This window comes from Camarhynchus parvulus, chromosome 19, assembly GCF_901933205.1.
Source record: "Camarhynchus parvulus chromosome 19, STF_HiC, whole genome shotgun sequence".
Taxonomy (NCBI): Eukaryota; Metazoa; Chordata; class Aves; order Passeriformes; family Thraupidae; genus Camarhynchus; species Camarhynchus parvulus.
The window spans coordinates 449,479-476,265 of NC_044589.1; the positions used below are offsets into that span (position 1 = coordinate 449,479).

At 41.6% G+C, this 26,787-nt stretch overlaps 1 protein-coding gene across 1 annotated transcript; it reads left to right on the forward strand.

The window, feature by feature from the left end:
- Positions 1–822: 822 nt before the first annotated feature.
- LOC115911632 (protein spinster homolog 3-like) lies at positions 823–24,836 on the forward strand. The gene is made up of 11 exons (XM_030962756.1): positions 823–1,030; positions 4,117–4,182; positions 4,673–4,809; positions 5,335–5,486; positions 6,361–6,427; positions 7,165–7,355; positions 9,202–9,354; positions 13,047–13,236; positions 15,791–15,856; positions 21,931–22,029; positions 24,669–24,836. The coding sequence occupies exons 1-11, from the start codon at positions 823–825 to the stop codon at positions 24,834–24,836; spliced, it is 1,497 nt and encodes a 498-aa protein (XP_030818616.1).
- Positions 24,837–26,787: the final 1,951 nt, after the last annotated feature.

Sequence of the window (26,787 nt, forward strand, 5' to 3'; positions counted from 1 at the left end):
TTTCACTTTAAATTTTATTAACAGGGTGAAAAAATAAATTAGCTTTTGAAGTTGGTAATCCACAAAAAGTCGTTCAAAAGACATGTGACTGAATACTTCTAAAAATATGAGTGGACAGAAGAAAAAGGCAGATAAAAGTGTCTACATGCACCAAAAGAACAAGAATGCCTTCCTGTGCCCTCTTCTCCTCCCCTTTTGGACCTTTTGTTTGGGGGAGAAAGGGGAAGACACAGCCCTGTTTTAAAGGCTGTGTCCTTTTCTTTTCTTTTCTTTTCTTTTCTTTTCTTTTCTTTTCTTTTCTTTTCTTTTCTTTTCTTTTCTTTTCTTTTCTTTTCTTTTCTTTTCTTTTCTTTTCTTTTCTTTTCTTTTCTTTTCTTTTCTCTTCTCTTCTCTTCTCTTCTCTTCTCTTCTCTTCTCTTCTCTTCTCTTCTTTCTTTCTTTTCTTTCTTTTTCCCTTTCTTCTGTAGAAAGGCTATTTCTAGCTCTGACAACTCACTGACAACAAAGAATACTGTTATTTTTGCATTTGTAGTTTGTGTGATCACTGTGAAGTTGTTTTATTTCTTGGGTGCACAATGGATTACTTTGCTTTTGTTTACATTTACTTTGCCTTGTCTTCAAGGCCATGGTTTTCAGCACTTTTGCAAAACACAGCACTGCAGCTTTTTTAAGTTCTTCTGACTGCAAGGAACATTTCAGTTCTTAGTGGCTGTGCTTCAGCCCGGAAATGACCGTAGTGATTGAAGTTCCTCATAGCCCCAACACATCAATTTTGTGTGAGGAAATGCTTCAACATCCCTGCTGAGTGTCTGCACTGGAGACATGCAACCCCCCTGTGAACATGAAGACACAAGCCTGCTGCTCCAGCCACTGTTGGAGGGACAGAGTTATGGAGCTGCTGCAGCAGATGGGACCCAGTGTCCATCAGTGGCTGTGCCAAGGAACAGCCCAGCAAAGAGGGATTGCCTGGTAGTTGCCGTGCTGTGCTTTGGGAATTTGATAAATTTCATTGATTGGTTCATTGTGCCAGGTGAGAACCCATTTTCCTCTTCTAAAGAAAAAGAAATGTAAGTTCTTAACAGCTCTACAAATGTTTCTAAACTCTACAAATGTTTCTAAAGTAAGGATATGCTTTATGTCTTTTTACTTTCTCTCATTTATCTGCTTTAACCTGTTGATCATACTCTTAATGAAACTTCCAATTATAAATCTACCTAGGAAGGATTTATTAGGTATTAATAGTTAGTTGAATGCTTATAAAAATAAAAAGAGTACCTTAAAGTCTAGTTCTCTTATAAACAGACTTTAGCATACAGGGCACCTGGTCTATTTTTGTGGCTGAATTCTACAGAAGTGTGACTAAGGAACTTCTCTTTACTGTGCACACCAGTTTACAAGGCCTTCTTTGCATCTAGTAGATTCTATATGTTATTCTTTTAGCTGAACAATACTGATGCTATTCCCTCCATTACAAATTCAAAAACTATGTGATCTTTATGGTAACTTTGTTATCCATATCTTTGTTAGTTTGCTTAGGGGAGGCTTAACTTCCTTGTGAGCTGCTGGCAGTTGTGTGATTTCTGCAGTTAAGAGTGAAACATGATTGTGGAAAAAGAATAGAGACCCACTTCCTTAAGCTTTCCCTCACCCAAGTTATGACTTGTTGTCTAATAAATAATATCCTTCCTCCAAAATATTATTTTTAACTATTTTTCCCCAGCTGAAAACAACCAAGATTTGCTTATAGTAACCTGGAGGGAAAATATGGGTTTTTTTTCCCATATAAATTGTGATCTGTGTAAATTCTTCTATTCAGTACTATTCCTAAGCATCTCCCATGCTTCCAGGGATCTGATTTAGAAAATAGGGGAAACACTTGTTGTGAGCTTGCTATGTTTTACTTCTGAGTGGCCTGGGAAACAGAAATATTTTACACCTTGAAAAAACCCAAAGGATGGATTATTGAATTTGGAATTAATACCTAGTTACAGTACACAAAGTAATTATTTTGCTACTTCAACCATTCAGAAATCTGGGACATTCAGTCAGTATCTTTAGAAATGGAGAGTGTAGTGGGTTTAAGAGTTTGAGCTTGGTTTTTTGAGTACTTTTTAGCAACACAAGAGGGAAGGAAGCAAGCAGGAGTGCAGTAGGAGTGCATGCTGAATGTCACTGCAAGGCTGTGAGTGAAAAACTCCTGTGTGTGCCTTCTGTTGTCAAGTAGCTTTCCTTGGAGAAGGGCGGGGGACAGAAGAGAATGAAGATATCTTCAAGGAAGAGCTTGGATGCTAGAAGGGTATCCCCTTGGAGGGTTAAGAGCAAGAAACCATTTGGCTGATTCCAGGCTTTGAACTGTTCAGGGGCTCCTGAACCAGTTAAGAGCTTAAAATTCTCCCACCATGCTCTTGTGACTGAGGTACCTTCAGGGACATGCAAGAATTCAAGAGCAGAGGTGGGGATAGTGCCCAGGCCTTTGAAACATCCCCTTGAATTGCACTATATGACTAAAGCACATTTTACTGGGTTCTGTGACTCCATGGGGAAGTCTGGAAGCTGCAGTTTGTACACAGCAATATACAGTGACTGTTCACCTGCTAGAATTCAGTGCCACGGCAGAATTCTTGCAGCAGCACATTTGAGTTTGGCTGTCCAAGTGACCATGTTGTCAGATTCAGCTAACAGGAAAGGGAGGAAGGGGAGGTGTGAGTATCTGCTCACAAGTAAACTGGCAGCAGTTACCAAGTTGTGGTTTCCGGATAGTTCTGCTCTCAGGCTTTGACAGTGTTTGCATCACAGAAAACAAGCTCTTCCCCTTAGTTGTCTGCTGATTTCAGTTTGTTGAAACTAGTGACCATGTAGACCTTTCCCCTCTTTTCTGTCCACCAAACTGCTCAAATCAATGCTTTGTAATTTGCCAGGATCTGGCAGGGTCAGATTTTAGTTATGTGGAGGGGATGACATTTTAATGGTGCTCAGTGTGAATGTCAGTTTGAGATGAAGTTGTGGTTCTGTTCAAGTCTTGTTAGCTGTGATTTGTTCTAAATACTCTATGAGACCAAACCTGAATTCCTCTGATACAGTACTTCTGTGCATTGATCACTGCCAGAAAGGAAGGATGTAATTGATTGTCCTGTTTTAATGATGCAAAATGTTTGAATTAAATCTCTTGTTTAAACTTTTGAAAATATTAGGAAACCCCTAAATGTAAAATATGTTCAAGAGTCACTGAGAAACAGCTGTAAACCTCTGGAGCTGCTGTTAGGCTAGACCTTGATCTAGAGTGACTTGAAATCACATCAGTAAATAGTGAGTGGACTGATGCTGCTGCCATGGGGACTGTGGGGGAACATGGATTTAGCTTTAAATTAGCTGGTCCCACACTGCTTTTAAGTGGCTGGAGCAGTGTAGTTCACGGCACAATGTGTAAAACACAGTGTGGGAGAAGGGGTGCCCCTGCTGACCTCACCCACTCCCTTCTGCTGCAGATGAGCTCCTGTGAGCACAGCAGGCAAACTACACAAAACTTGCTCTCTTAAGTAGTGGTGGTTTCATCCTCTTAACAATGTTATGACTTCATCTATTTTGACAAAATTGAAGTGGCATGAGAAGTAAATGTCTTTTTTAATTGATACCTTTCAACACTGGAGTACAGGTATGCTTTTTCAAAGTAGTATCTTCTATTTTCAGTTGGTTTTCAGCAGTGTAAATTGGAAATACAACATAGGTGAGATGGCAGATCTGCAGCTCTGGTATGCTATAGGGAAGAAAATGACCTTTTTGTCTGAACATCCACTGTTTTGTTCTGCATTGTGTCCATTAAACTCTGAACTCTAAATTTTTCAGGTTCTTAGGGGTGCAAAAGAAGCAGAACAGGAGTGGTTGAAATAGTGGGTAAACTAACTCTCATAAGACCCTTGTTGTGGAAGATCATTAATTTTATCTATAGTGATAAGAATTTTCAATTCTCTGTGCATCTCGTGCTTGTGGTGCAGTAATGGCTTACATCTAAACTAAAATCTAAGTGTGCTGCAGTTCTTGCAAGCCCTGTTTTTGGGTTGGCAGTTACCAGGATTAGCAGGGTGCTTTGCTGTCATTCAATGTGTGCCTCTGTTGCAGGGATCCTGCTGGATATACAGAAATACTTTGGGCTCAGTGATGGGAAGACAGGTCTACTGCAGACAGGTAATAAAATCTGCTCAGTTCTGAGAGCTGACTTTGCCTTGCCCCTCTGTGGTCTGCTCCTAAAACACTGTCCAGTTACTTAGCTCCTCTAGTTCCTCCTTGTATGGGGCATTGCTCACTTCCACTTATGGGCAGGCTGACTATAATGCAAAACTGAAAGTCACACTGGAGCTGGGTTCTTCAAAAATCCTACAGTATATGAATCACAAAAGATGAAGGGTTTCTCAAGAAATACAAAAGTTGAGTAATTCCCATACATTCACATTGTTTAATTCAGTTCACATCAATTCAATTCATATAAATTTTATTGTTGAATAGGTATTTTGAGTCTACATTTGTCTTTTTCCAAATATCAGTCCTCCTAGTCCCAGAAACTCAGCCTGCCTTTAACCCTTGCTGTAAAATAACCTGAGTTTATCTGAGGGCTGAGCAGTACATATGACAAAAATATTCAGATAAATATTGTCTTTGTTCATTGTTGGATTTTCAGTTTTCACCTTGTGTTACATGCTGGCTGCCCCCATCTTTGGATACCTTGGAGATCGCTACAACAGGAAGATCATCCTTGGAGCTGGGATTTTCTTCTGGTCTGGCGTGACCTTGGGGAGCTCATTCATCACTCAGTCAGTATGTTCCTTTTTTAGAGGGTGCTATGAAAATAACCTGCACACATCTTGCAGGACTTGATAGAGTCCTTCTCTAATCACATTTGGAAAAGCATCAGTGACCACTCATTTCCCAAGCCTTAAGCCTGGACTAAATATACTCCAGGACTCTGGAGTCCAGCCTAGGCAGTAGAGAACCCATACATTATTGTTGTGATTGATGGGGTTTTATTTTTGTCCTGAATGTTTTTTGTTTATGACCTTACAGTGTGGCAGCTCGTTGGTTACATGTGCAATATCCACCCTGTTCTGAAATTCCCTCTGGGTGTCACTCTGAGAAGTCACTGCTGTGCAGAAAGAGAAAGCCAAGCAGTGAGATGTGAGGGGAGCAGGTGTGAATGGAGGGAATACAGACACAGGCAAAAGGCAGTTGAATTCTGATTTCCTCTGATTGATTTCATCCACTAAAATGCCCTCTTTAACAGTAAGCTTTCTTTCTTGCATGGACTTTTTTAGACTATAATTTTTTTTTGTCTTTTCCCTGCAGCATTACAGGATATTTGTTCTTTCACGAGGACTGGTTGGCATTGGCTCTGCCAGTTACTCCACTATAGCACCCACCATCATTGCAGACCTGTTTGAGGAAGGAAAAAGGACCACAGTGTTATCTATCTTCTACATCTTCATTCCAGTGGGCAGGTTGGTTTCTTGCAGTGCCTTTTGAAATTCTGTCTGACCACACCTGCAATTCAATATACCCTGAGCCGGAATCAGATTTATCTTGATGCATTTCTTCATTGGCTCTTACAAAGGGATTTGTCACTTCCTTGGCAAGTTTGAATAGAGCTGATTAGGTGTATTTCTCTACTTACCTTGAGAAAAATTCCCTTTCCCCCCCAATATTTTTAGGGAGAGTCTAGACTCTGGAAACTCTGGCTTTGAATAAAATATTGAATCAATTCTAAAAGAAATATGTGCATGAGAGTATGTAATTTATTTCTGTGTTTTGGGAGACAAAAGCTTTTAGATATTAGTTTATTTGACAGATTTTTTAAGAACCCTCCTTTAAACGTCTCCCAAGGAAGAACTGGTACTTACTTCCCTCTCCTCTTTTAGGTAAATTGACATTGTGTCTGAAGAAAAGGTGGAGAAGAGCTTTTCAAATGGTTTAGAGGCATACTCTGTATCAGAGCAGGCAGCCAAGGCTGGGCCCAGAAGGAAGATTAAAACTAAAGAAATTCCTGCAGGGCATAATTCCTTTGGCTAGCACAGGAGGGAGTAGGTAATAAAATGTTTTATGGGCTCTTTGATCCAGTTTGCAGTGTCATTCTACAGAATATGTATTCCAAGGGGAATCTGGGACATTACTGTCATCATCTCAAGTCTGCTCTGAGGAGGTTTGACTCTCTTTTTAATACTGGCTGGCAAGCAGACTAGCACAGACTATGAGGGTTTTTTCTGTTTATCCCTTGGAAAACTATGACAGAACATTCTCCTTAGCTGGCAGGACATGTCATTTCAGCCATCCAAAATTCACTGGTGCTTACTGACCATTCCTCTCTGTTGTTTGCAGTGGCTGTGGTTATATGCTGGCAGCTGGCATGGCAAAAAGCACAGGTGACTGGCACTGGGCATTCAGGGTGAGTCACTTTCATCCACTGTAACATCAAAATCATCACTGGGGTTTGGATTCTTTATGTTCATTATGTTAAAGGAGAGCAGTGGGAGGACTTCCTACTCTCTGACAGGTCAGGAACATGGTGTTTAGGAGAAGTTTTCCTGCAGGACAAGTGGCAGATATCTGCCTAGCTCTGATAGGTGTAGGTGAAATTGTACAGCAGCCAGGGCAGGTGCTGATGTTCCTCTTACCTGAGGGCACATTTGGAATGGTTGTTACTGCACTAAGACATCCTCAAACAGAGGAATTTGAAGGTAAAATTATCATTATACTGGTAGCACCAGTTTTCTGGAATGCTGTTGGGAACAACTTCTTTGAATACGAAATCAGGTAGCACACGCAGGTGAGTGGGGCAGAGTATTTACTGGAGTAACTCTGATGCTATTCAGGTAACATTGGTGCCTGCATCAGTGATTCTTGTGTTTGTGGCTAGAATAGAGTACATTTTTCTTTTCACTTTTTTTTTAATCAGAGGGAGGAGCAATTAGGTATCTGTATGATAGAGAGGGAGGCTCTATTATCTTTTCTTCAAAGTCACCAAAGTCACTCTTTTTCTTGACAAATGACCTAAACCAGAACACATCTATTTCTGAACATATCTGGAATTTTCTAATAGTGGTTCTAATGCAATTGGAATCACTGTGGAGTTCTCACTAAAGAAAACAGGTATCTTTGATCTAACCAACCTTGTGTCTACAGGTAACTCCTTGCATGGGAGGACTGGCTCTGCTTCTCCTGATTTTACTGGTCCCTCACAAGATCCAGAGAAAGACAGCAGCACACAGAGCACTGAGCATCTCTGGCATGATAGGAGGAGCAGATGAGAAGCCAGATGTATACAGAGCTACCAGGACTAGCTGGTGCCAAGATGTGGCATCACTTGTGAAGAAGTAAGTGGTATAAGAAATATGTCCATTGAGTCCCACTTTGCTCCTTTGACCCACACGTTGTATGCAAGAGGATGGAAACACCATTAGTAAAAATCTTTCTTCCACTTTTTACAGGAATGCTGCAAAAGAGATAAAAAACTTCTTTCCTTCTTCTATCCTCCCATTTTGAGGAGGGGATGAAGTTATGATGGCAGTTTGCTCCTATTTGAATCCAAAGCTCTACTTTCTACTAAGTTTTCCCTTCCCTACAGAAGCTAGATTGGTAAAAGTGCATAATTTTCTGGTGTAAATTTATTTATAATTCTTAGCACCTGAGGAAGGTTGGATTAGCATATCTCAGGTCCTCTGTGGTATTTTGGAACCTGCTGTGCATGAGGTCAGAGTTTGTGGGACCCCAATATGCTTTATAAAGTAATTATCCATGTGTTTTGATGAGCTGAGCTGTGGCTGGCAGATGACATCTTCCTTTTAACCACACAAAAATTAAAGATGCAGCTGACCTGCAGGGCGGAGTAAAAGGTGGACTGGACAGGTTGCTCGCTGCTGTGACCCTGCAGCCGGGCGGTGCCAGGGCAGGACGAGGCGCTGCAGCGGCTTTGGGAACAGCAGGTGCCGCTGTGCAGCTGCGCCAGAGCCGGCTGCGCCTGCCGCTGCTTTCCAGTCCAACGCTTTTCGTTTAAAGACTTGCTTTCCTGGGACATCGTTTGTCTTTGGAGTGTTCTTCCAGACGATCCAGCGCTTTCTAACTGCCCGCTAAATCTGCATCCTCTTTACATCCTGATCAGCGGGTACGCTAGAGATCGCTTTTGTAGGATCACAATTTGTAGGCACTACATCCTGAAGTGAATAAAAAAATACCTTTTCCTGAATCAAAAACCCAAATGAACCTTTCTGACATTTCAACAAGTAGACTATCTCCAAAATTGCTTTCCTACAGAGATGTTCCAGTGTAAAAAAATATATTTTAATTTTATTTTCCTTTAGCAATTGATTCCCATTTTCTTTTCCTTGGGCAATTGATTTCCAAAGCACAAAGACATACTGCTGAAAAACTATGTGGTTCCACTTTTAATCAAGTCCAAGAGCACTTTATCTTTAGGAAATTGAGAATTAGGTTAATTTCTTAACGAATCCTCTAGTTTGATGATCACTTGATCATTTGCAGCAGTCTTTAGTTTTCATACCTCCCTATTGACCTCAAAGGGGGTTTTCCCATGAACTATTAATGACAAAGAGTCTGACAAAAATTTAATTTTCTCCTAGAATAGGGCAGGAAGCATACAAGGTTCAGACAGTTTTCAAAAATGTTTCTCCTTTTGTCTGAACCTTGCTGTGGAGATTGAGTCTTTTTTTACTCACTCAGGTAGAGTTAAGGAGGGCTCCAGCCCAGCCCAGCCCAGACCTAGATTTTGTTCTCAATTATACTGGTTACAGAAACAGCTTAAAACCTGAGGCATTTGAACTTGAACATAGAACCCTTTCCTTTAGGTACTAAGCCATTACATTCTTGCTCACTCTCTATTGTTATACTTCTGCTATCAAAAAATTCACAGCAATTGTTTTGGCAGAAGTTGGCATGAAATCTGCAAGAGACCAGAATTTAACATTAAATCAGTAGGTCATACCCTTTGCTCTAATTAGTACTTTATTGTTGAATTTCATAATAAAGCCTGATCAGAGTTCAGATATTCAAGGGAGTGGATTTTGATTACCAGATGTCTGAACATATTGTTTTGTTATTGCTTGAAAACCTGGGTGTTGCAGGTAGGTTTTCCCTTTTTCCTCACACACCATTCTTTCTAATATCTCTCAGATGGGGTTTTTTTTGTTGTTGTTGTACTTTCAGCTGTAGTTTTGTCTGTTCCTCACTGGGTCTGACTGCCATGGCCTTTGTCACTGGAGCCCTGGGAATGTGGATGCCGCTGTTTCTGTACAGAGCTCAGGTTGTCCAGGGCCTTGTCCCACCATGCCTCCAGGACTCCTGCAATTCATCTAACAGGTGAGCTGTGCCTTGGGAGCATTCCTGGAAACGCTGCACGGTGCTCAATCACAGCTGCTTTGCAGAGGAAAAGGATGTTGTGGTGGTTCCAGTTGTGGGTTTCTCTGGGTCTGGATTGAAGGCACTTAAGACAGTAGTTCATGTTTGGACTCCAGTGTTTATTATTTCTTATCAGTAAAACAGTCTCACTACTGTGAGTTGGGCAGCTTTTCATTCGAAGGCACAAAATGGCCAATCTCTTGGTACAAGGTCTTTTAAGACTAAACTATCCAATTAAGAACTGACACCTAGATTATTTTCCCTTTTAACCCAATAACTGGTCCCAAAGAGCCCCCAATGCAGACTTCTCTGCCCAATTACAAAATGCCACCCAAACCCAAGAAGAAGGAAGAAGAAGGAAGAAGAAGCCCAGGATGACACCCTGTGCCCTCCATCTTGCTTCCATCCACAACATGCTAAAAATCCCAAACTCTAAATTTCTCACCAAGTGATACATCTACACTACTCTCTAAAATCTATTTCACACTTTTGTGGGTTCCAATCTATCTTGAAGTCTAGGAAACTTTCTCCATGAATGAGGGTCAAAGTCAGTGCTGCCCTGGGGGTCAGGGCACCCCAGAGCAGACAGAGAAATATTCCCAGTGCCCTGGGATTCCACATGATTGTGACCAGGCACTTCTTGGGAAGGCCATGGGGTGTGAATGTTAAATTGCCTCCGGGTATCCGAGACACTCCCCTTTGCTTGTTTATAATCACCCAGTTAACTGGAAAGATGCTGCCAGTCCTATTTAAGTAAAGTGGGAAGAAGCAGTAATAGCAACAGTTGTGGGGAAAAAGGAACAGCTTTAGCAAGGAGTTTTTAGTTGACAAATGACTGTGCACCCCAAGTTACTTAAATACCCATTTAAGTATATTTAAATCTTGTGTTTTAGTAACTTGCCTCTTATCTTCTTCATATTCTGTTTTTATAATCCATGCCATATTGGTGAGTTCACTGTGGCTCCCAGCTTGAAGAAAGCTTGCTGATTTTGATGTAGTATCATATGATATCAAACCAAGATCTTGTGAATAGCTGCCAGCACAGCTCTGCTTACAGAGCATGTCCAGACCAATGAAGATTCATGAACAGTATCAAATACTGTGTAAGAAGGGGAATTTAAACTAGTAGAACAATTTGAAGTAGTCATAACACACCTTTTTGTAGATCCCTTTTCCCCACCAAGGAAGAGAAGTTTTTCTTCACAATGTCTTGTCCAGAATACAAATATGTATTCAGTGTTCTTGAGTCTTCACAGCTTCCCTCAGTAACATGAGCACTGTGACTGACTCCTGGCAGTGGTCACCATACAAATATCCATTTCTCCCAGAGGTTTCCCAAGTCTTGTTTCAGTCTCTGCTTTTGTAATGGATTTCAGAGAACTGAGTGCTTACTGCATGGCCTTTCCAGGTAAAGACAATTAAAGGGAAAAGCAGTAATCACACCTTGAATGTATCCTCTGCTGATGGGATTTTTCTCTTTTTCTGCAATGGAATAACTGAGTCTAACTGTGAAGTGATTTCTGAGTTGTAGCAAAACCAGATGGATTGAAGAGTCATCCCAAAATCCTTCAATGGGAAATGAATTGTCCTTCCAGGGATGCCACCAGTGGCATATTACTTATCAATGAACAGTACTGGGAAGGGAGTGAAGCCCAGGAGTCTGGCTCAGGGTAGGCAGAGGTGGGAAGCTGAACAGTTTAAGATGTTTGGCTGTATCTGTTCACAGATGCAGTTTAAGTACTTCCTTTGCTAATTTGAAGGTGTTGGCCTCTAGTTTGTTTTCTAATCCACTTCTGAATTGTTATTCCACAGTAGTATTGTTAGAGCAGACATGGTCTTCAGGGAAGTGAAACAGAGCATTTGATAGTTTAACCTCATGTACAGCTTCTTATAGGATGCTTTAAATATAACCTTGGCATAAGCTCATGCCAGAAGCAGCATAAGGCTGGCTTTGGACTGTTATTCCAAGGGGATGTAAGAAACAGAATATAAACTACTATGTCAGACCTGATGGTGCTGGAGGAACTGAGCTGCACTTTACCAGATCTGCCCAGAGATACTTTTAAAGATGTTTTTCCCTCTGGCTGTTCAGCAGTTTCAGACTTTGTTTAAGGATCAGGACTGTGCCACTTAGACTCCTTGGAAACACAGACTCAAATGGCACCATAACTGATTCAAGTCTCAATCCTTTCAAGGTAGATAAATAGGCAGTGTGAAGTTTTTGTTCAGGTCTTTGTGCAAACACTTTCAAACAGATCAGAGAGATAAGTGAGTATTCTCAGACCCTGAAGGATCCCATAGGAGCCTTTCCCCAGTACTAGGCTTCTGTACTTTCCTACTCCTTGTCAACAGAACTGTGCTCGGATTTAGTTTTGGCCATTCTCTTTTATTCCAGCTGCAGGTTTATTTCAACTACACTTTACAATACATGAACATTCTAAACACAATTCCATGAATGCTTCAATCAACTAATGTCACCTTGGAACTTGCCTCTCTTGAACAAATGTCTGAGATTATTCTGCCAAGTGACAATCTATAATGTCACTATCGAGCTATAGTCAGTGATGGATCAGAATCCTGAAGAACTTGCAGGGAGAGTACAAATTTTCTTAAAGTTTGTTACCTTGCATAGTAATACCTTTTTTTTCTTGTAGAATTATTGAGTTCTTCCTAATCAGCCAAAAAGAAATTAAGAAGTGGATGTTCTGTAGTTTAAAGGAACAGATTATGTCCCAGCTGGTTACTTTGCTTTGCAGTTAGAAAAGTTCAGGAAAATGTACAGAACTTGCCATGTAGCACTCTAAAATATTCAGAAGTGCTTGTGCTCAGAATACATTGATCCTGCCCCTGCTTGTCTTCAGAGAATTATGGTGCAGTGGCACCACTGATCTTGTGTAAGATTTGATTTGTCATTGGGGGGATCTCATTGGGACAGAGACAAAAGAACACATGCAGGTCCCTTTGGAAGCTGAATCTTCTCAACTATTCAGACATGTTCTTTTAAAACACGAACTTGTGGTTCCTGAAGAACACATTTGCATTTGCAGACACACAAAGCTGAATGGTATTGGAAACCCTGTGTTCAGAAAATGCTACATGGACCTGGCAGTAGTTACCTATTCAGTATTCTTTGAACTCTTCTGGGAAGTGGTAGGTGTTTCCCATAGTCAGAGAAGTGACTCATCTCAGCTGTGCTAAGCAGAGGGCTGTAATTTAGATGTGGATCATTCCACGTGCTAGGATCTCTTCCAAGGCAGCAGATTGTGATACAGGGTTACTCCATCTGTGTTTCAGGGATGGCTGGCTAGATTGATTCACAGGGTAACCACAATGACTGTGTCTCCCCTAAATCACAGCATGTCCAAGCCAGATTGTACTGAGCAGAGCCCTCCCTGAGCCTGGGTGCATAACACCTGCTCTGTAAATGGGAAAATATCTTCTCCAGGGAATACAGCCACCATTGCAAAGCCATAGCTTCAGCTGGGGCTTGGGATTGCATCCATTTAGAAGGAGTGGGAGGGTCACATCAAATGGAATAAAATTCAGCTTCTCTATTAAAGATTCCTCTGAAACTACAGGTACAAGCTAACACCATTTATTTTTCCACAGTACAGTTTTACTATGCTCAGCTGAATCCTTTGCTTTGTCACCAGCCTAATATTTGGAGGCATCACCATTGGGACAGGAATCTTGGGTATTATTGCTGGGGCAGAAGCTGCAAGACATTTAAGGAAGATAAACAACAAAGCTGATCCTCTCATCTGTGCCACAAGCATGTTCATTTCTGCCCTGTGCCTCTACATAGCTCTGATGGTGGCCCAGACAAACATCCTTTCCACTTTTGTAAGTGACAATTAGTAAAATGTCTTTTGGCATTCTAGGGAGAATGGGAAGGGGGAGGAGGAGGCAAGGGGTGGCTTTTGCAGAATTCTCTGCAGTCTTCTAGACCATTAAGAGGTTTTCAGTGGCTTGTGGCAAGGTATCCAGGTAAGCTGTGGGCTCTGATGCTCCCATAGCTGAGGTCTGTCCTGTGAGAGCCACACTGGGCAGTCCTTGGTACAGTATAAAGGGCAGACAGAGCACAAAAACTGGGCCTGGGGTCCTGCAGAGGGAAGGAGAATACTGAAGAAGAGAAGAGTAACTATGCATTTGGTCGTGTTGAAACATGTCCCTTATGCCAAAATGTAGTTAAAGCAAGTCTCAATCTTATGTTAATTTTTAATGCTTTGTGCCTAATTTAGTATTCTTATTTATTTTTGCTCTCTGAATACTTAAAGGTTGGTGTAGTTGGGACTGTACAATACACACTGTTCTTGCTAAGAATAATTTAGCCCTCACCTTCAAAGGCCCAGATCACTAGCTGATCTTCAAAGCCAAGCTTTTGGCAATACAAACTGAAGTATAAATCACTTAAATTCCATTCTCAGTTAAAGGGAAAAAAGAAACTTACTAGGAATGACAAAAAAATCCCTGTAAGAGGGAACTGAATGTAAACCCTATTTCAACTGTAATCTGGTAACAGCTGGGGAAAGACTCCTGTGCATTTTTTCTGTGACTCCACAGCCAAAATCACCATGATTAACATGTAAAGTAAAGTAAATTACAGTAATCAACAGTTCTCTGCAAAAGGGCACTTTGCATGTTTTTTGCTTTTAAGAATAATGCTTGTTCAAAGAGGTTTTCCTTCTGACTCGTCAGGAATGTGTATTCCTGTGGAAAAACACCTTTACACCAAGAGAAAACACAAGTAGATTGGCCTGTCTGAGTGTATGTACACAAAGCAGAATGTGAAATGTGAAGCTTATTTTGGATCCAGCAGTAGGGGTCTGAGTGCCCAGAAGAATTACCCATTGTCTTTTTCTGCTTCTCAGAATCCCACAAGCTCCACTCATAGGGTGTTCCTCCGGGGATTTTTTGTCATTAAAGGTAGAGAACAGCAGTTTAATTTTCCAGTCTGTGTTAGATGAGTGAATCAATGTATTTGGTTGGAACTACCAAAACATACCTTTTATTAGAATCATAGAATCAGGGTTTGGGGTTGGAAGGCACCTTAAAGCTCATCCAGTTCCACTCCCCTGCCATGGGCAGGGCCACCTCCCACTAGACCAGATTGCTCCAAGCCCTGTCTAACCTGGCCTTGAACACTTGCAGGGATGGGGCAGCCACAGCTGCTCTGGGCACCCTGTGCCAGGGCCTCAGCACCCTCAGAGGGAAGAATTTCTTCCTTTATATCTAATAATATAATATATTAATTATAATAGCTATATCTAAAGCATTGTGAAGGAAAAGCTGTCTGGATAATGGTCTATACTAAGTATATCAGTGCTTCAAGGAACTTTTTTCCCCAAACTGGCTTGGAGAAGAAAACAAATGAACAGAACAGACAAGAGCCACAGGATGTATGGATATCCCAGGTCTATTATCTATATCTATTACCTACAGGATATCTATAGGTATTCTGGGTATTCTAGGTCTAGTTCTCCTTAGGAGAATGTAAACCACCACTCCAAAAACATCTGAGTTTGTCACTGTGCCTTTCCTAGGCTGTGTTTTTATCAACCAGGGACAACATCTTGACCAAGACCTTACCAAACACAGTGCTGGCACCTGTTGTAACAATGTGCCATCAGTCTGATTAGTAGAAAAGAATATTGTGCCAGGTGCCATGTGACTTTGTGGCATGTGTTTCTGAAGAGATGCTGCTCCACCTCAATGGTGTAACTTTAATCCTCTTCCTCCTTTAAGTCTCTCTTAGTCTGGGCAGGCTGCTCCAATCTGTGTCCAGGGCTGGCTGAAAGGGTTAATATTTTCTGAGACCACAGCTATAAGAACTGTTCAGTGCCCTACCCCTTTTCCTCATGGCTGGGTCTCCATCTGTGGTGGATTAGGGATTTCCCACAGGACACCAAGGTTTGGAGACTGCCTGTTCCTTGGAGTCCATTCCAATTTGGAGGTTCTCTCTCTGAAGGAGCCTTTAAGAGTACTTGTACTGGCTCAGAGGTGTTCTCTTGGCTTCATTTGTATTCCCTGTGCACTTTGTAAACCTGTGCTGAATGTTTCTCTTCCATGGATCTTGCTATTCTCTTCTTGGGTTCAGTAGTTCATAGCAGTTAATTTGGGAGGGTGGTATGTTTCCTATTTTGGCTCTTCTGCTGAGGATTTGTGACTCAAACACCTTCTTTGATTCTTTTCCCCACCTTTAAAATGAACTTAGTGTTTGTAAGCACAGACAGAGGTGTTTAATTTAGAAGTAATGGGTATGTAGGACAACTCTTGCATAGATAAGCACAATGAGTGACCCTGCCTCATCTTCACAATATAGAGGGGCAATGCAGAATATAGCATAGCATAGCATAGCATAGCATAATATAATCACTGCTGGTTTTCGGTTTTGCAGATTTTTATTGCATTTGGAGAACTGTTTTTGTCTGTAAACTGGGCTGTTGTGACAGACATACTGCTGGTAAGTGCTCATTAAACTATTTCCTTAATTCAAGGTTTTGACAATGTAATATTGTTCCTAAGCTTGCATCTTGGTGGCTTTCTGGGGACAGATGAACAAACTCCTACAGAGAATCCCTTGGTTGGTATCCTGCTTGGAATCACTGCCACAATGTGCTGCTGGGCAAGGATGCCAGAGGCAGTAAGGGTGTGGTGGTGCAGTAGTCCAAGTTATTATAATCCCAGGAAGATGCCCTGATTTGGATGGAACTCATGCACATGGTACTCTCTAGTGCTGCCTGTACCCATAGTATTTTGGCTTCTGTACAGCTCTGTGTTGTCAGATATCTGCTAGAAAATGGCCTGCACCAGAAGAAGATAATTTTGTGCCTATAATCAGCTTTTCTATTTGTTTTCCAGAGGTTTGAAAGGATGATCCAAATGAGGCAAAGTTGATAGTCCATGAGCTATTAGCAAGTTCCCTTAGTTCAGAATACAGGGCAGATGAATTCCAGCTCTTGCAAGTCCAGTTCAGAAGTGTGCTACACTGCCAGAGCATCAGGCCAGCAGTGATGCTTAAGAGGCTCTTGGGAATTCCAGGACTGACACCCCAAGCCAAGGAACAGCAGTGCATGATTTCATTTGGATTCTGTCATCAGTAATTTCTTTAGAAAGGAGTGATGTGAAAAGCACACATCTTGTAGCACAGTTTGTCGAGACTCTGATGAGCAGCTTCTTTTTATCATTTCAAAGGTTTTAGAGTTAGTAATTTCACCAGAGTTTTTACTATAAATAAAAATTTGGCAACCTTTCATTTAGGTTGTAGCTCCACAGTCACTAATAGATGTCTGTGTAAACCCTGGGGCAGATACTGTGATTGCTGAACTACACAGATCATTACAGTCTTATCAAGTAGTTTATGTGACTTTTTTTTTTAATAATCCATAATATGAACAAGTTGAATATGGTTTATCAGTGCAACAAGCAAAGAAATGATCATATCTGATAGACTGCAGGAAGCTGATTTAAATACCAAAGTAAGTTATTTATATGATTGACAGTTCTTTTGTTGCTACCTGTGGGCATAAGACAAAATATTTAAATTTATATTACCCTTTTCTCTGAGGAATAGATCACCTAAGGGACCCAAACTCTACTCTGGGATCCCTGTGCTGAGAAACTGTGGATGTGATGGTAACCCTGATATTTCAAGCAGGAAGCTCCCTGTGAGACAGGGACGGTTCAGACAAGTGTGGTACAGGCACAGTGCTGCTGCAGGTGGCACTGAAAGTGGGGAAGTTGTGTAAAGCCATCAGGACAAGTGAGAGAAGGCACAAAGTTAAGGGACAGCAGAACAGAGATCTTTGACTGTTTCTTCCCAAGCAAAAGTCACGTGAGTGTTTCCCATTTTATGTAATAGTGTTTCATTATAAGGGAGCTGAAATCTATTTGCAGGTTGCTGCTGCAAACTTCATGGTCATAATAAATCTTTCATTTAAGAACCACAGTGAGTGCATTCATGTGTAGCACAACATGCAGTGGTGCACAATAGCAGTTCACAAGAAGGACAGGAAAAAGCCTTGCAGCCTGTGGCTCCAGTGGAGCGCAGGTCACTGGCCCTTGCTATCACAGGAGCTGCAAATTGCTGGCACTGTGGTCTGAGTTGCTCAGATATACAAATTGCTTGGTATCTCTACTGGCTAACTAAACCCAAGTAGTGGACAAGCTGAGCAGAGATGAAAGTATCCCTATTACAGTGTAAAAGGATCAGAAAGTGTATTACCAAATGCTGAGCACTCTCTAGTGACCAAAGGGACCAGCTGTGAAGCACTACAGAACTCTCCATCCACTGCCTGACCTTGCCTTGGTGTGAATCTGTTTATCTTTGTATTTCATAGTTGAAGAACCTCTCTTTACATTCTGACTGAGATGAAGGAATGGAACTACCTACATTTCATGGGTCTTCAGCGAAGTCCTGCAGACACTGACTGTGCATTATGTTCTCTTTCACAGTGCAGCTCTCTACATGTTCGTTTTCTGCACTCTGGAATTTTAATAAAATAGTAAATAATGCAGTCAGTATTAGTCAATTGGCTGCTTGCTTAAAATCTCAGCCAGCAGCCAGGAGGGTTTTGATTCTTATTTAACTCTCACAGAATGGTCAGAAAGAGTTATCCTATGAAATAATTGCAGCAGTGAACAGGTGCAGAACAACTATCACTGGTCCAGACTGATGGGTTTACTTATCTTCTGTTTCAGTTTATTTTGAAGTAATTGGGGTTTTTTGCACAGAAGCAAGTATAAATGCAATTGCCATTCTTTTTACATGAGTTGATGCACCAACTTTTTAAAGTTTCTCAATTTACTTTTCTTTGAACTCCTACATCTGTATTTTAATTCTGTCCTCTGTCACTGTTAAAGAGGAAGGTGACATCATTGAGTTAGGAAATGGTGGTACATGGTGAAACATGGTGAGGAGAGCGAGGCAGATAGTTGCTATCAGCTCTTTCTTTCAATTCCTTCCTGAATCCAAACTGACTTTTTGTTCAGTTCCATCTCTCCAATCTCAGCTTTCTGAGGGAATGCTGCATCACATTGCAGCCTGCAGGAAATCTGTGGGGAGCATCATTGCCATATCCTGGATCCATGTAAATCTAGAAGAGAAGGAAGTTGTCTCCCAGGTGACCAACATCCCTAACTTCCATTTCTTTTAGAATATTGTGGGGTTAGTTAGCAGCAATATTTTATCAATTGGGAACAAGTGGGGAGCTGAAAAGTTTGGCATAGCAGAGCTCTGGGGTGCTGTGTTACCCTGGGAACAGACATCAAGTTTATTACCAAAAATGTGCTTTGGGTTGGATCTCTTGAATTCTAAATGTTACTAATTGTTTTATCAGAAAATGATGGAATTGAGCTGAATTTGTAGATGTTTGCTCATTCAGTGGCAATCTTACTTGCATTTCATCCTGTTGAAACCCCATGAGCTCAGTGTATTACTGCTGTTATATTGACTGAAGGGTGCCATAGATAACAGCAGTAATTTCTCTTTCTGCCTTGTTTCCTATATGAACTGGTAGGATTTCTGATAATATAGCTGGATTTGCTAATGCATGTTCTTACTTTGCCATGAAAATGACTTTTCTTTCTTCCCACGGCACTATAACCACACAATGTAGCCAGGAATTCATTTCTCCTGTGACCTGTGGAGCTGAAGACAAGGAAGATGCTGACTGAATGATAAGGACTTCCTCCCTTTGTGGCTGTTGCATCAAGAGGCATTGCATGTAGCCACCTTTGTGCCTCCTATTCAGTGTAAACACAAAGGTATCTGCTGAACCACTACAGTCCTCATGTGCAAGTGAAGTGCTCTAGCTGCCTTGCTGGTTTACTGGGAGGCTGTTCTTGGAGTGTTCCTTATGAAATGTTTGCTATCTGTGAGGTTATGGAACTCTGTCTTTTAGGGGTTTGGCAGCTAATAGTGTAGGAGATGCTGGAACTGGAGGGGTTTGGGAAGGCTACCAAGGTGTCCCTGTCTTTGGAAGTAACCTGGGATACACAGAAGTGTCTCCAGCCTGTGTGTTCCATCTGCTTTTTTAGCTGACAGCTCTGCAGGGAGGTCTCTGAAACCTCCAGAGGCAGCACAAGGGATCTGCAAACTGCTTCTGTTTGGGGCACCTGCTTCTGTCCAGGCACCTGGGCTGGATCTCCTCAGAGGAGGAGTGTGCAGGATGTCACCTCCAGTCCTGCCATGGTGTGGGGTCCTGGGCAGTCACTGTGGCCAGGCAGGACCCCATGGCTTCTTCAGAGTCCCTGTGGGACTCTGTTTTGTTTCTTCTTTTCCTGGTGAATCTCACAGTGCCTTGAGCTCTTGAGTATAGTTTCTATTGTGCAGAAGAACCTGAGTGATAGCAGAGTTTGTATGAGCCCTGAAACTATAGGAAACACCCCATCCTTCTCTTGTATTTTTCTTGTTACAGTTTTGTTCCATCTCTTGTAGCTGCAGATATGGGATATTAAATAAAGGTAGTAAGGAAGTGGTGCAAGGCACTGGGAGAGCCAAAGTACATTTAGCTTTTCTCACGCTTGCAATGCCCATGATATATTAAGTGCATAACAATATTTGATTTGCATTTCTCAAACACAGCCTGTCATTATCCATAAAAGAAATTTGAGTCTTGGACAGATGACATGAAAACCTCAGAGAGCCAAGAGCTGACAGTCTCCAGTCTAGTACAGTCTGTCACAGCCAGCTCTGCCCCCCAAGCTCAGAGTTTCCTATTGTAGTTTTTTCGTCTCTGTACAAGAGAGCCTGTTCACAAAGCGTGCATGCTCATCATCCAGGTAGGTTCTGAGAGAAAAAAAAGTGGGCAGACTGCACAGCCTCAGTGTAGGCCATGATGTGCTTTGGCCTCAGTGAGAAGGAGCTGTTGGATTGTTCCTCCATCCCATGGGTGAGAAGGATTTCAGAACAGCCAATCTTACATAACTCTGCTCCTACACTGTCTGGGGACTGGATGCAGTGTTGTGGCAACATGATATCACAGTGGTTTTCTGTAACTCTGGAGAAATCTCCAAAGCATTCTTGGTCTAATATTTACTATTATTTAAGCACTCTACCTAAATATTCCTAATGAGAAAGAAATATTCTATCCATACTTAGAAATACCTGTTTTGGAGGGACTAGGAATGGAGCAGGTTATGCATTAGCTGCACATGTGCAAAGGAAGGAGGTTGTCTGTTCTAATCCAGCTGCTCAGAGCTCTCTTGCTGGGTGCAGAAATGCTGGTTTAAGAGTGATTTGTGTATCCAAGGTTGAGGCCAAGTGCCTGAGAGGGGCACTGGCAGTGTTCTCTGGTTCTCTACTGAAACTGGTTGCAGTATGTAGTAAGCAGGACCAGAACTCTAAATTAAATGTGAGAGCAGGGTCTTTTTTAGTTTTAAACCAAATTTATCATGTATGCTAATGTTTCCTTAAAGGCAGTGATAGAGCCATAGTATAGATCATACACCTTGAGTCCATCCCTTGGTAAAAACACCAGTCATTCTATTAATTAGTGTGTGAGACATACTTAGTGACATTTAGGTGAGTTTCAAGAAAACCCCCCAAATTGTGGAATAGAGGACTGAGAAAATATTAAGCATTTTGTTTCTGATACAATCAAGTCTGGTTGGAAAACAGAGGTATGAAGGTTTGAAATTGCTTCTGAAACATTCTGATTGTGAATGCTTTTTGCATAAATGCATTATTGAAAGGCTTCTTTAGGCAGAGTTGATCTTCAGTAGCACAGGCATAGAGCTCTTATTACCCTGAAATTACTATATTTCATTTGACAAAATAGTTCTCATCTACATGATGCTCTGCCATGTTCTGGATGTACACCACATCTTCTTCTCCAGCATGTTATTTAAACTGTGTGCACTGAAAAACAAATCAGTGTGAGGTGCTGTGACTACAGTACCTTTTGTCTCAGGTGACTCCCAGTTACAGCAATACCATCAAAACAGCACCAGCCACTTTCTGGTCTGGTAGGTTGGGTCCTCACCTTCAGTCTTCAAGGGGTCTGCAAGGCCTCAGCTGACATGTTTTACAGCTCCTCCAGGTTCCAGGTACCCCACTTTCCCTCAGCAGTCTAGACCAGGCCTGCTGACACAGGTCATACGATATTTTTCTGAGAGACTGTCAGTGCTGAATCTTTATTAGCAAATCATTGTGACTGCAAGGGATACAGCCTGGAGGCTTCTATTGGTTGCATGGCCAAATGGATCTGTACAAGCTGCTCTGAGCTGTGTATGGACACATGTGAGCCACAGTTTAGCTACTTTATTGTTATTTTCTCCTGTGTCTTCCTTTCTTGAATGATTTTTTCATCAGCAAAACATTCAGTGTACCCTTTTGCTCAGAATAACATTTCTGTCTCCAAAGTTGTAAACAGTGTTAGAATATGAAATTTGTCTTACAAAGTTGTAAACAGTGTTTGAATATGAAATACATCAGTGTTGCTCTGTCCATGTCTCTGGGATATTCTGGAAGCAGCTGGGCACTCCTGAAGTTCCCTGTGTTGATGTTCCCTCTCTGTGGGCTGTGCTTTGTTTCAGTACGTGGTGGCACCGAGGCGACAATCCACAGCCATTGCCCTGCAGATTTTGGTGAGCCATTTGCTGGGAGATGCAGGCAGCCCATACCTCATTGGAGCTGTAAGTGAATTCTGTCCTTACTGAATTTTCCTTAGGGTAAAACTTGTAGAAACTGATAGACAGACACTCACAGAATCATAGGCACTACTTGGTCCAAAACCAGAAATTACTCAAATTGCTGGCCCTGAGTCTAGGACCAGAGACATTTTTCTGGATGTTTTTACTTGCATGAAGCACTTGGTCCTGTGACACTGCTTGTAGGTGTGAATAGTTCTATGCAGTGCGTAGAAATTTACAGACTCATATATTTTTAGAGGCATACATTTTTGCAGAGACAGTGTCATAGGATTTACGCACTTTCTGCTAAGTTTGTGAGGAGTTTCATGGAAATTAATTCAATGTGTTAAAACCCAAGACAGTTCAAATCTTGAAGTTTGAAATCTTGCAATAAGTCTTGAAAATCAGAACAAAAGTGGTGCAATGGTTGTCTTTAGATACTCTTGACCTTTAAAGCTCTGGTCTCAAATCACATTAACCCTGAATTCCCACATTCCTTGAGACTTGATTTCTCTGCCCTTCCTACATTTACTTGATCTTAGGTGCTTCTGTGCAAATCAGCCTCATTCTACTTTCTCTGTGCATTTCATTAATTTTAGTTCCAGTGGACTCTGTCAGTCTCATTTCCTTCCTCCATTTATTTTAAGACACGGTAGATAACAAAGCACCCATTTTGAGTTTTCTGCTTTACTTGACATGGGAGATTGAGTCTTTGTTGGTGATTTAAAGTTTAGTTTTTATGAAAGTTTATTTAAAGAGTTCACCCCTTGTTGACAGTGTCTGGGTTAGACAGGGCCAGCAATGCCCAAGTGAGCTGTGCCTGCACAGCTGCTGCTGGCCCAGCCACACAGGAGGTTCCCCTTGTCCTCAGCTGGGTGAAACCCAGAGTCTCAACTGTATCATCTGTCTGGCAGAGAAGAGAGCCTCTCTCCCTGAGGGATTACCCCTGCTGACTTCCTTTTTTTGGCAAATGAAGGAACCACTTTGCTTGTTGGTGTTAGGAAACTCCTGCTCTCACTCACACATATCTGACTGTACATGTGTGGGACCACAACCAACATCCCTGTGGAAAATGGCTGAGATGGGATGCAAAAATGGGAAGTACCTCAAAAGCTGAAATATGTCTTGCCCCTTCTCCCTTTGACCAATCTATTGATTTAAGCTTTCTACCTGAAAGATTAAACTGTTTGTGCCTCTTGCCCTCTGTCCTTTGCCCTCTTTGGGCAGAACTGAGGCTTTGTGCTGCATCCTGCCTGTCACTGTGTGCAGGACCTGCAGAAGTCACCTTAAAGAGCAGCTCATTAAAAAGAGTGAAGACCCTAAAAAACCCCTGAAACCTAAAAAAAGCTTATCCAGATGAGATTAATCTCAGGTAACCTTGTAACTTCACTCAGAACAGAGACATTAAACCCAGGAATAAAACTGCTGTGTGTCCAAGTGTTCCTGTGTATTGAGCACCCACTTTTTCCTCTGGAATGTTCTGTGAGCCCATACACCAGCACTTCCCATGACTGTTGTTGGTTAAACACCCATCTTCTACTTTCATGTCCTTATAGTGTTTCCTAACCCGATTCAGTCAAACTTTTAGCTTAAAATCTGGCTGAAGAATCAGGGAATTTTCTTTTTCAAAGCCTGTTTTTCTTCCCTCTGCGCCCCAGAGATTTTTTTCTCTAAACATTTTAAAATTAAATGTATTAGGTTTGTATCATGGCCATTATGCTTGCTGTAATCCCTAGGTACCCATTTAGAGTTGATCTTCCTCTTATCTTCCTAAACTGTCATAAATAATCATAGAAACCCAGTAAAGGTTGAAGAGTCTTGTATTTATGCATTTCAAGTCACACAGTATATTCTAACCTTCAAGAACAAATGTTGGAATAAAAATGACTGCTTTCACCATTTATCTTTTTGTTTATGCTGAGAAGAGATTTCAGGTTCCTGGGTTAAGTGTTGAATGTTACTGCGTTTCTGGAAATCAGATTTTCCTTCTGTCTACAAAAATAAAATTAATGTGTATCATTTACAGCCTCTACAACCTCATTCTCCCACCAGTGCAAAAAGCACCTGCCTGGTATTTTCTTCCTTCCATTTACTCACAATGTTACTCCATAACTCCTCAAATGTCTTTTGACTCAAAAGCAGTCCCCACTCTCGTCTTAGGTTAATTTCCATCTTTTCCCTGTCTTATGAGTGTTGTTCTTGTGCCTATATTGCTGCTTGCCCCCCTGTTTCTATACACTGGATGCCAATAAGGGAGGCAGAAGTTACTGAACAGGATCAAGAAATGCCAAAGGTCACTGCCCAATGCCCAGCCTGTGCTGGCAATCTGGAGATGGGCTAGGAAATGGTAAAATGTATTTCCTGCTCTTGTGACTTGTTTTACACTTTCAGTGTAAACATGAGATTTCTTGACCCTTTGGAATGACAGAATCACTGAATAAGGATGGATGAGGATAAGGATAAGCTGGAGAGCAGTGCAATACAGGTGTGCTGGGTACTGGGTTTGACAAACTTTGGGAGCAAACTCTCATCCCTATCTGCCTCTTTTATTCTTTTCAAGGCCTACAGTGCAAAGAGTCTGTTTAAAGCAGGAGAGGATGGAGGTGTTATTCGAGATTAATGCAGCCTTGTTCCCTCCCCAGATCTCCAATGCCATCCAGACCAGAAACGTGCCCTCGCTGCAGTGGAGTTTCAGGAGCATGCAGTACAGCTTTGTCACCTGTGCCTTTGTGGGGGCCTTTGGAGGAGGATTTTTCCTCCTGACATCTTTCTACGTCGAGGAAGATCGGAAAGAAGCACAGAGGCTCTGAGGTGTCTGTGTTTATAACTCTGAAACCTGGATGTGGTGACCTGTGTGACACCAGCCATGGGATTGTCTCTGTCACATTAAACCATCTTAATGTCTGCCTTATGGTAATGCCACATCAGTCTCTGTAAAAAAGATAAGGACAAAATCCCAGTGAAGTCTCAGATTAAACAAACCTTTCACACAAACAGACCACTGAGCTCACAAGCAAAATGCTGTTGGTGCAAAATGCTGCAGTACATGGAAATAACATCCTTTACTGTAGTGCACACCTGCAGACTTCATGGAACATGAGGTTCTTTTTCTACTCTTATCTTTCTCAGCCCTGTAGAACCAGTCCTGTCTCTCTGTAGCACTTCTCCCTCTTCCCTAAAAGAAACCATGTTCAAAGTATAAAAGATTTAGAAAAAAACTTTTGAATTGGACAGAGCCCTGTCCTCAAGCACCTGGATTCTTACAGCCCCCTTCTGCTCAGACTTGGTTTTCCAGGTACCAGCAATGAACTGTCCCTCAAAGGAAGATGAACTCTGGGGAGAGATTTGCACAGAAGAAAAGAATGTCCTCCCTTTTTTCTTTCCTTTTTTGCTTAATGAGATACAGCTGGGGAAAAGGCCAAATCACAATTTCTCCATATGGCACAAAATCCTGCATACTGAATTTTTGGATGCTTTTGACTGCGAGTCAAAAATTGCTCATGCATTGGCATATGGCAACTCTCCTCCCCTCCATAACCAGGCCCTTGTCCTCTGTGGGCTGGGGAGCTCCAGAGGGTGTTTTGCAGAGCTGTCACCAGCACGACTGCTGCCCTCAACAAGGCAGGAGCTCTTGAGGCACAACATCTCCTGGAGATTAGGGAGGCCTGTGAGCTCTCAGCAGGATGAGATTTGCCTGTAGAATTTGGAAATTGTAGGTAGTAAAAAGAGTGTTTTAAATTGTCTAAAATGACCAAGAGAAGCAGAAACAATCAAAGTCAAGCAAAAATTATCAAAGTTGTGTCAGATTCAAGACTGGAGGGTTCTGATAATTCTATATGTAACATCTTAATGGTGTGCCTCTTCCTAATACTTGGAGGCTCCTCACTGTATCCTCAGGCCTTGGGTAAGTATCTCCTCTCGTGAGTGAGCAGTAGGACCTGTAAAACCACTTAACTATAACTGTCCATTTGAACTCTTATCTCTAAAGTGAAGGGGATTTTGGATGTGTTATCTGTTGTCACAATATCATGCCAGGTACCAAACAGGACATGACCAGTGTGGCCAACTTCCATTGTTTGTCCTGGCTTAGCTCCCAGTAACACCTTAAAGCCTAAGCAAGATATTGGCAAGTGAATTGTAAAGTGGCGTAAATTTTGCATGATTCTCCCAGTAAATCATAAGGATCATAAAGCACAATATTCCTGTAATGACTGTGAATGTCTAATGTCACTGTAAATAGCATAATTCAGCTACTGCAGGTTTTTGTTCTTCCCTCTGTCCACCTAATATTTAAAAAATATGTTCTGAAATCTGACTTAAACCTAGGTAGTGAAATGTGACCATTGTGGGAAATAACAAAGAAACTTTGTGGTACTCGGTGAGAGTGTAATAATTGTCTTTAAAATAAAAGTTTGTATTCTGAAAGATTGAGCAACTCTTTCTGGTTGTAAAAACTAGCCATGGCCATTATAGCACTGACCTTTTGGAAACCCCTGTGCTGCCAGAGAACCCACATCCAAGAAGGGGTTTTTGCTATTGGATATGAATGCTTGCAAAGGTCCTAAATGCTTCAGCCATGGCAGGATTTCAGCAGCTCCATGTGATTCTCTATTGGTACATTCAGGATTTGCCCTGCAAATAGTTGAGCAATTTATCACTTTTGTTATGTCGGCATTAAATTTCTCTTTAAAAAATTCATCAGGAGCTGCATCTGGCTCACTGTGCAGGCACGTATTTGACATATGAGCAAGAGATGCCAAA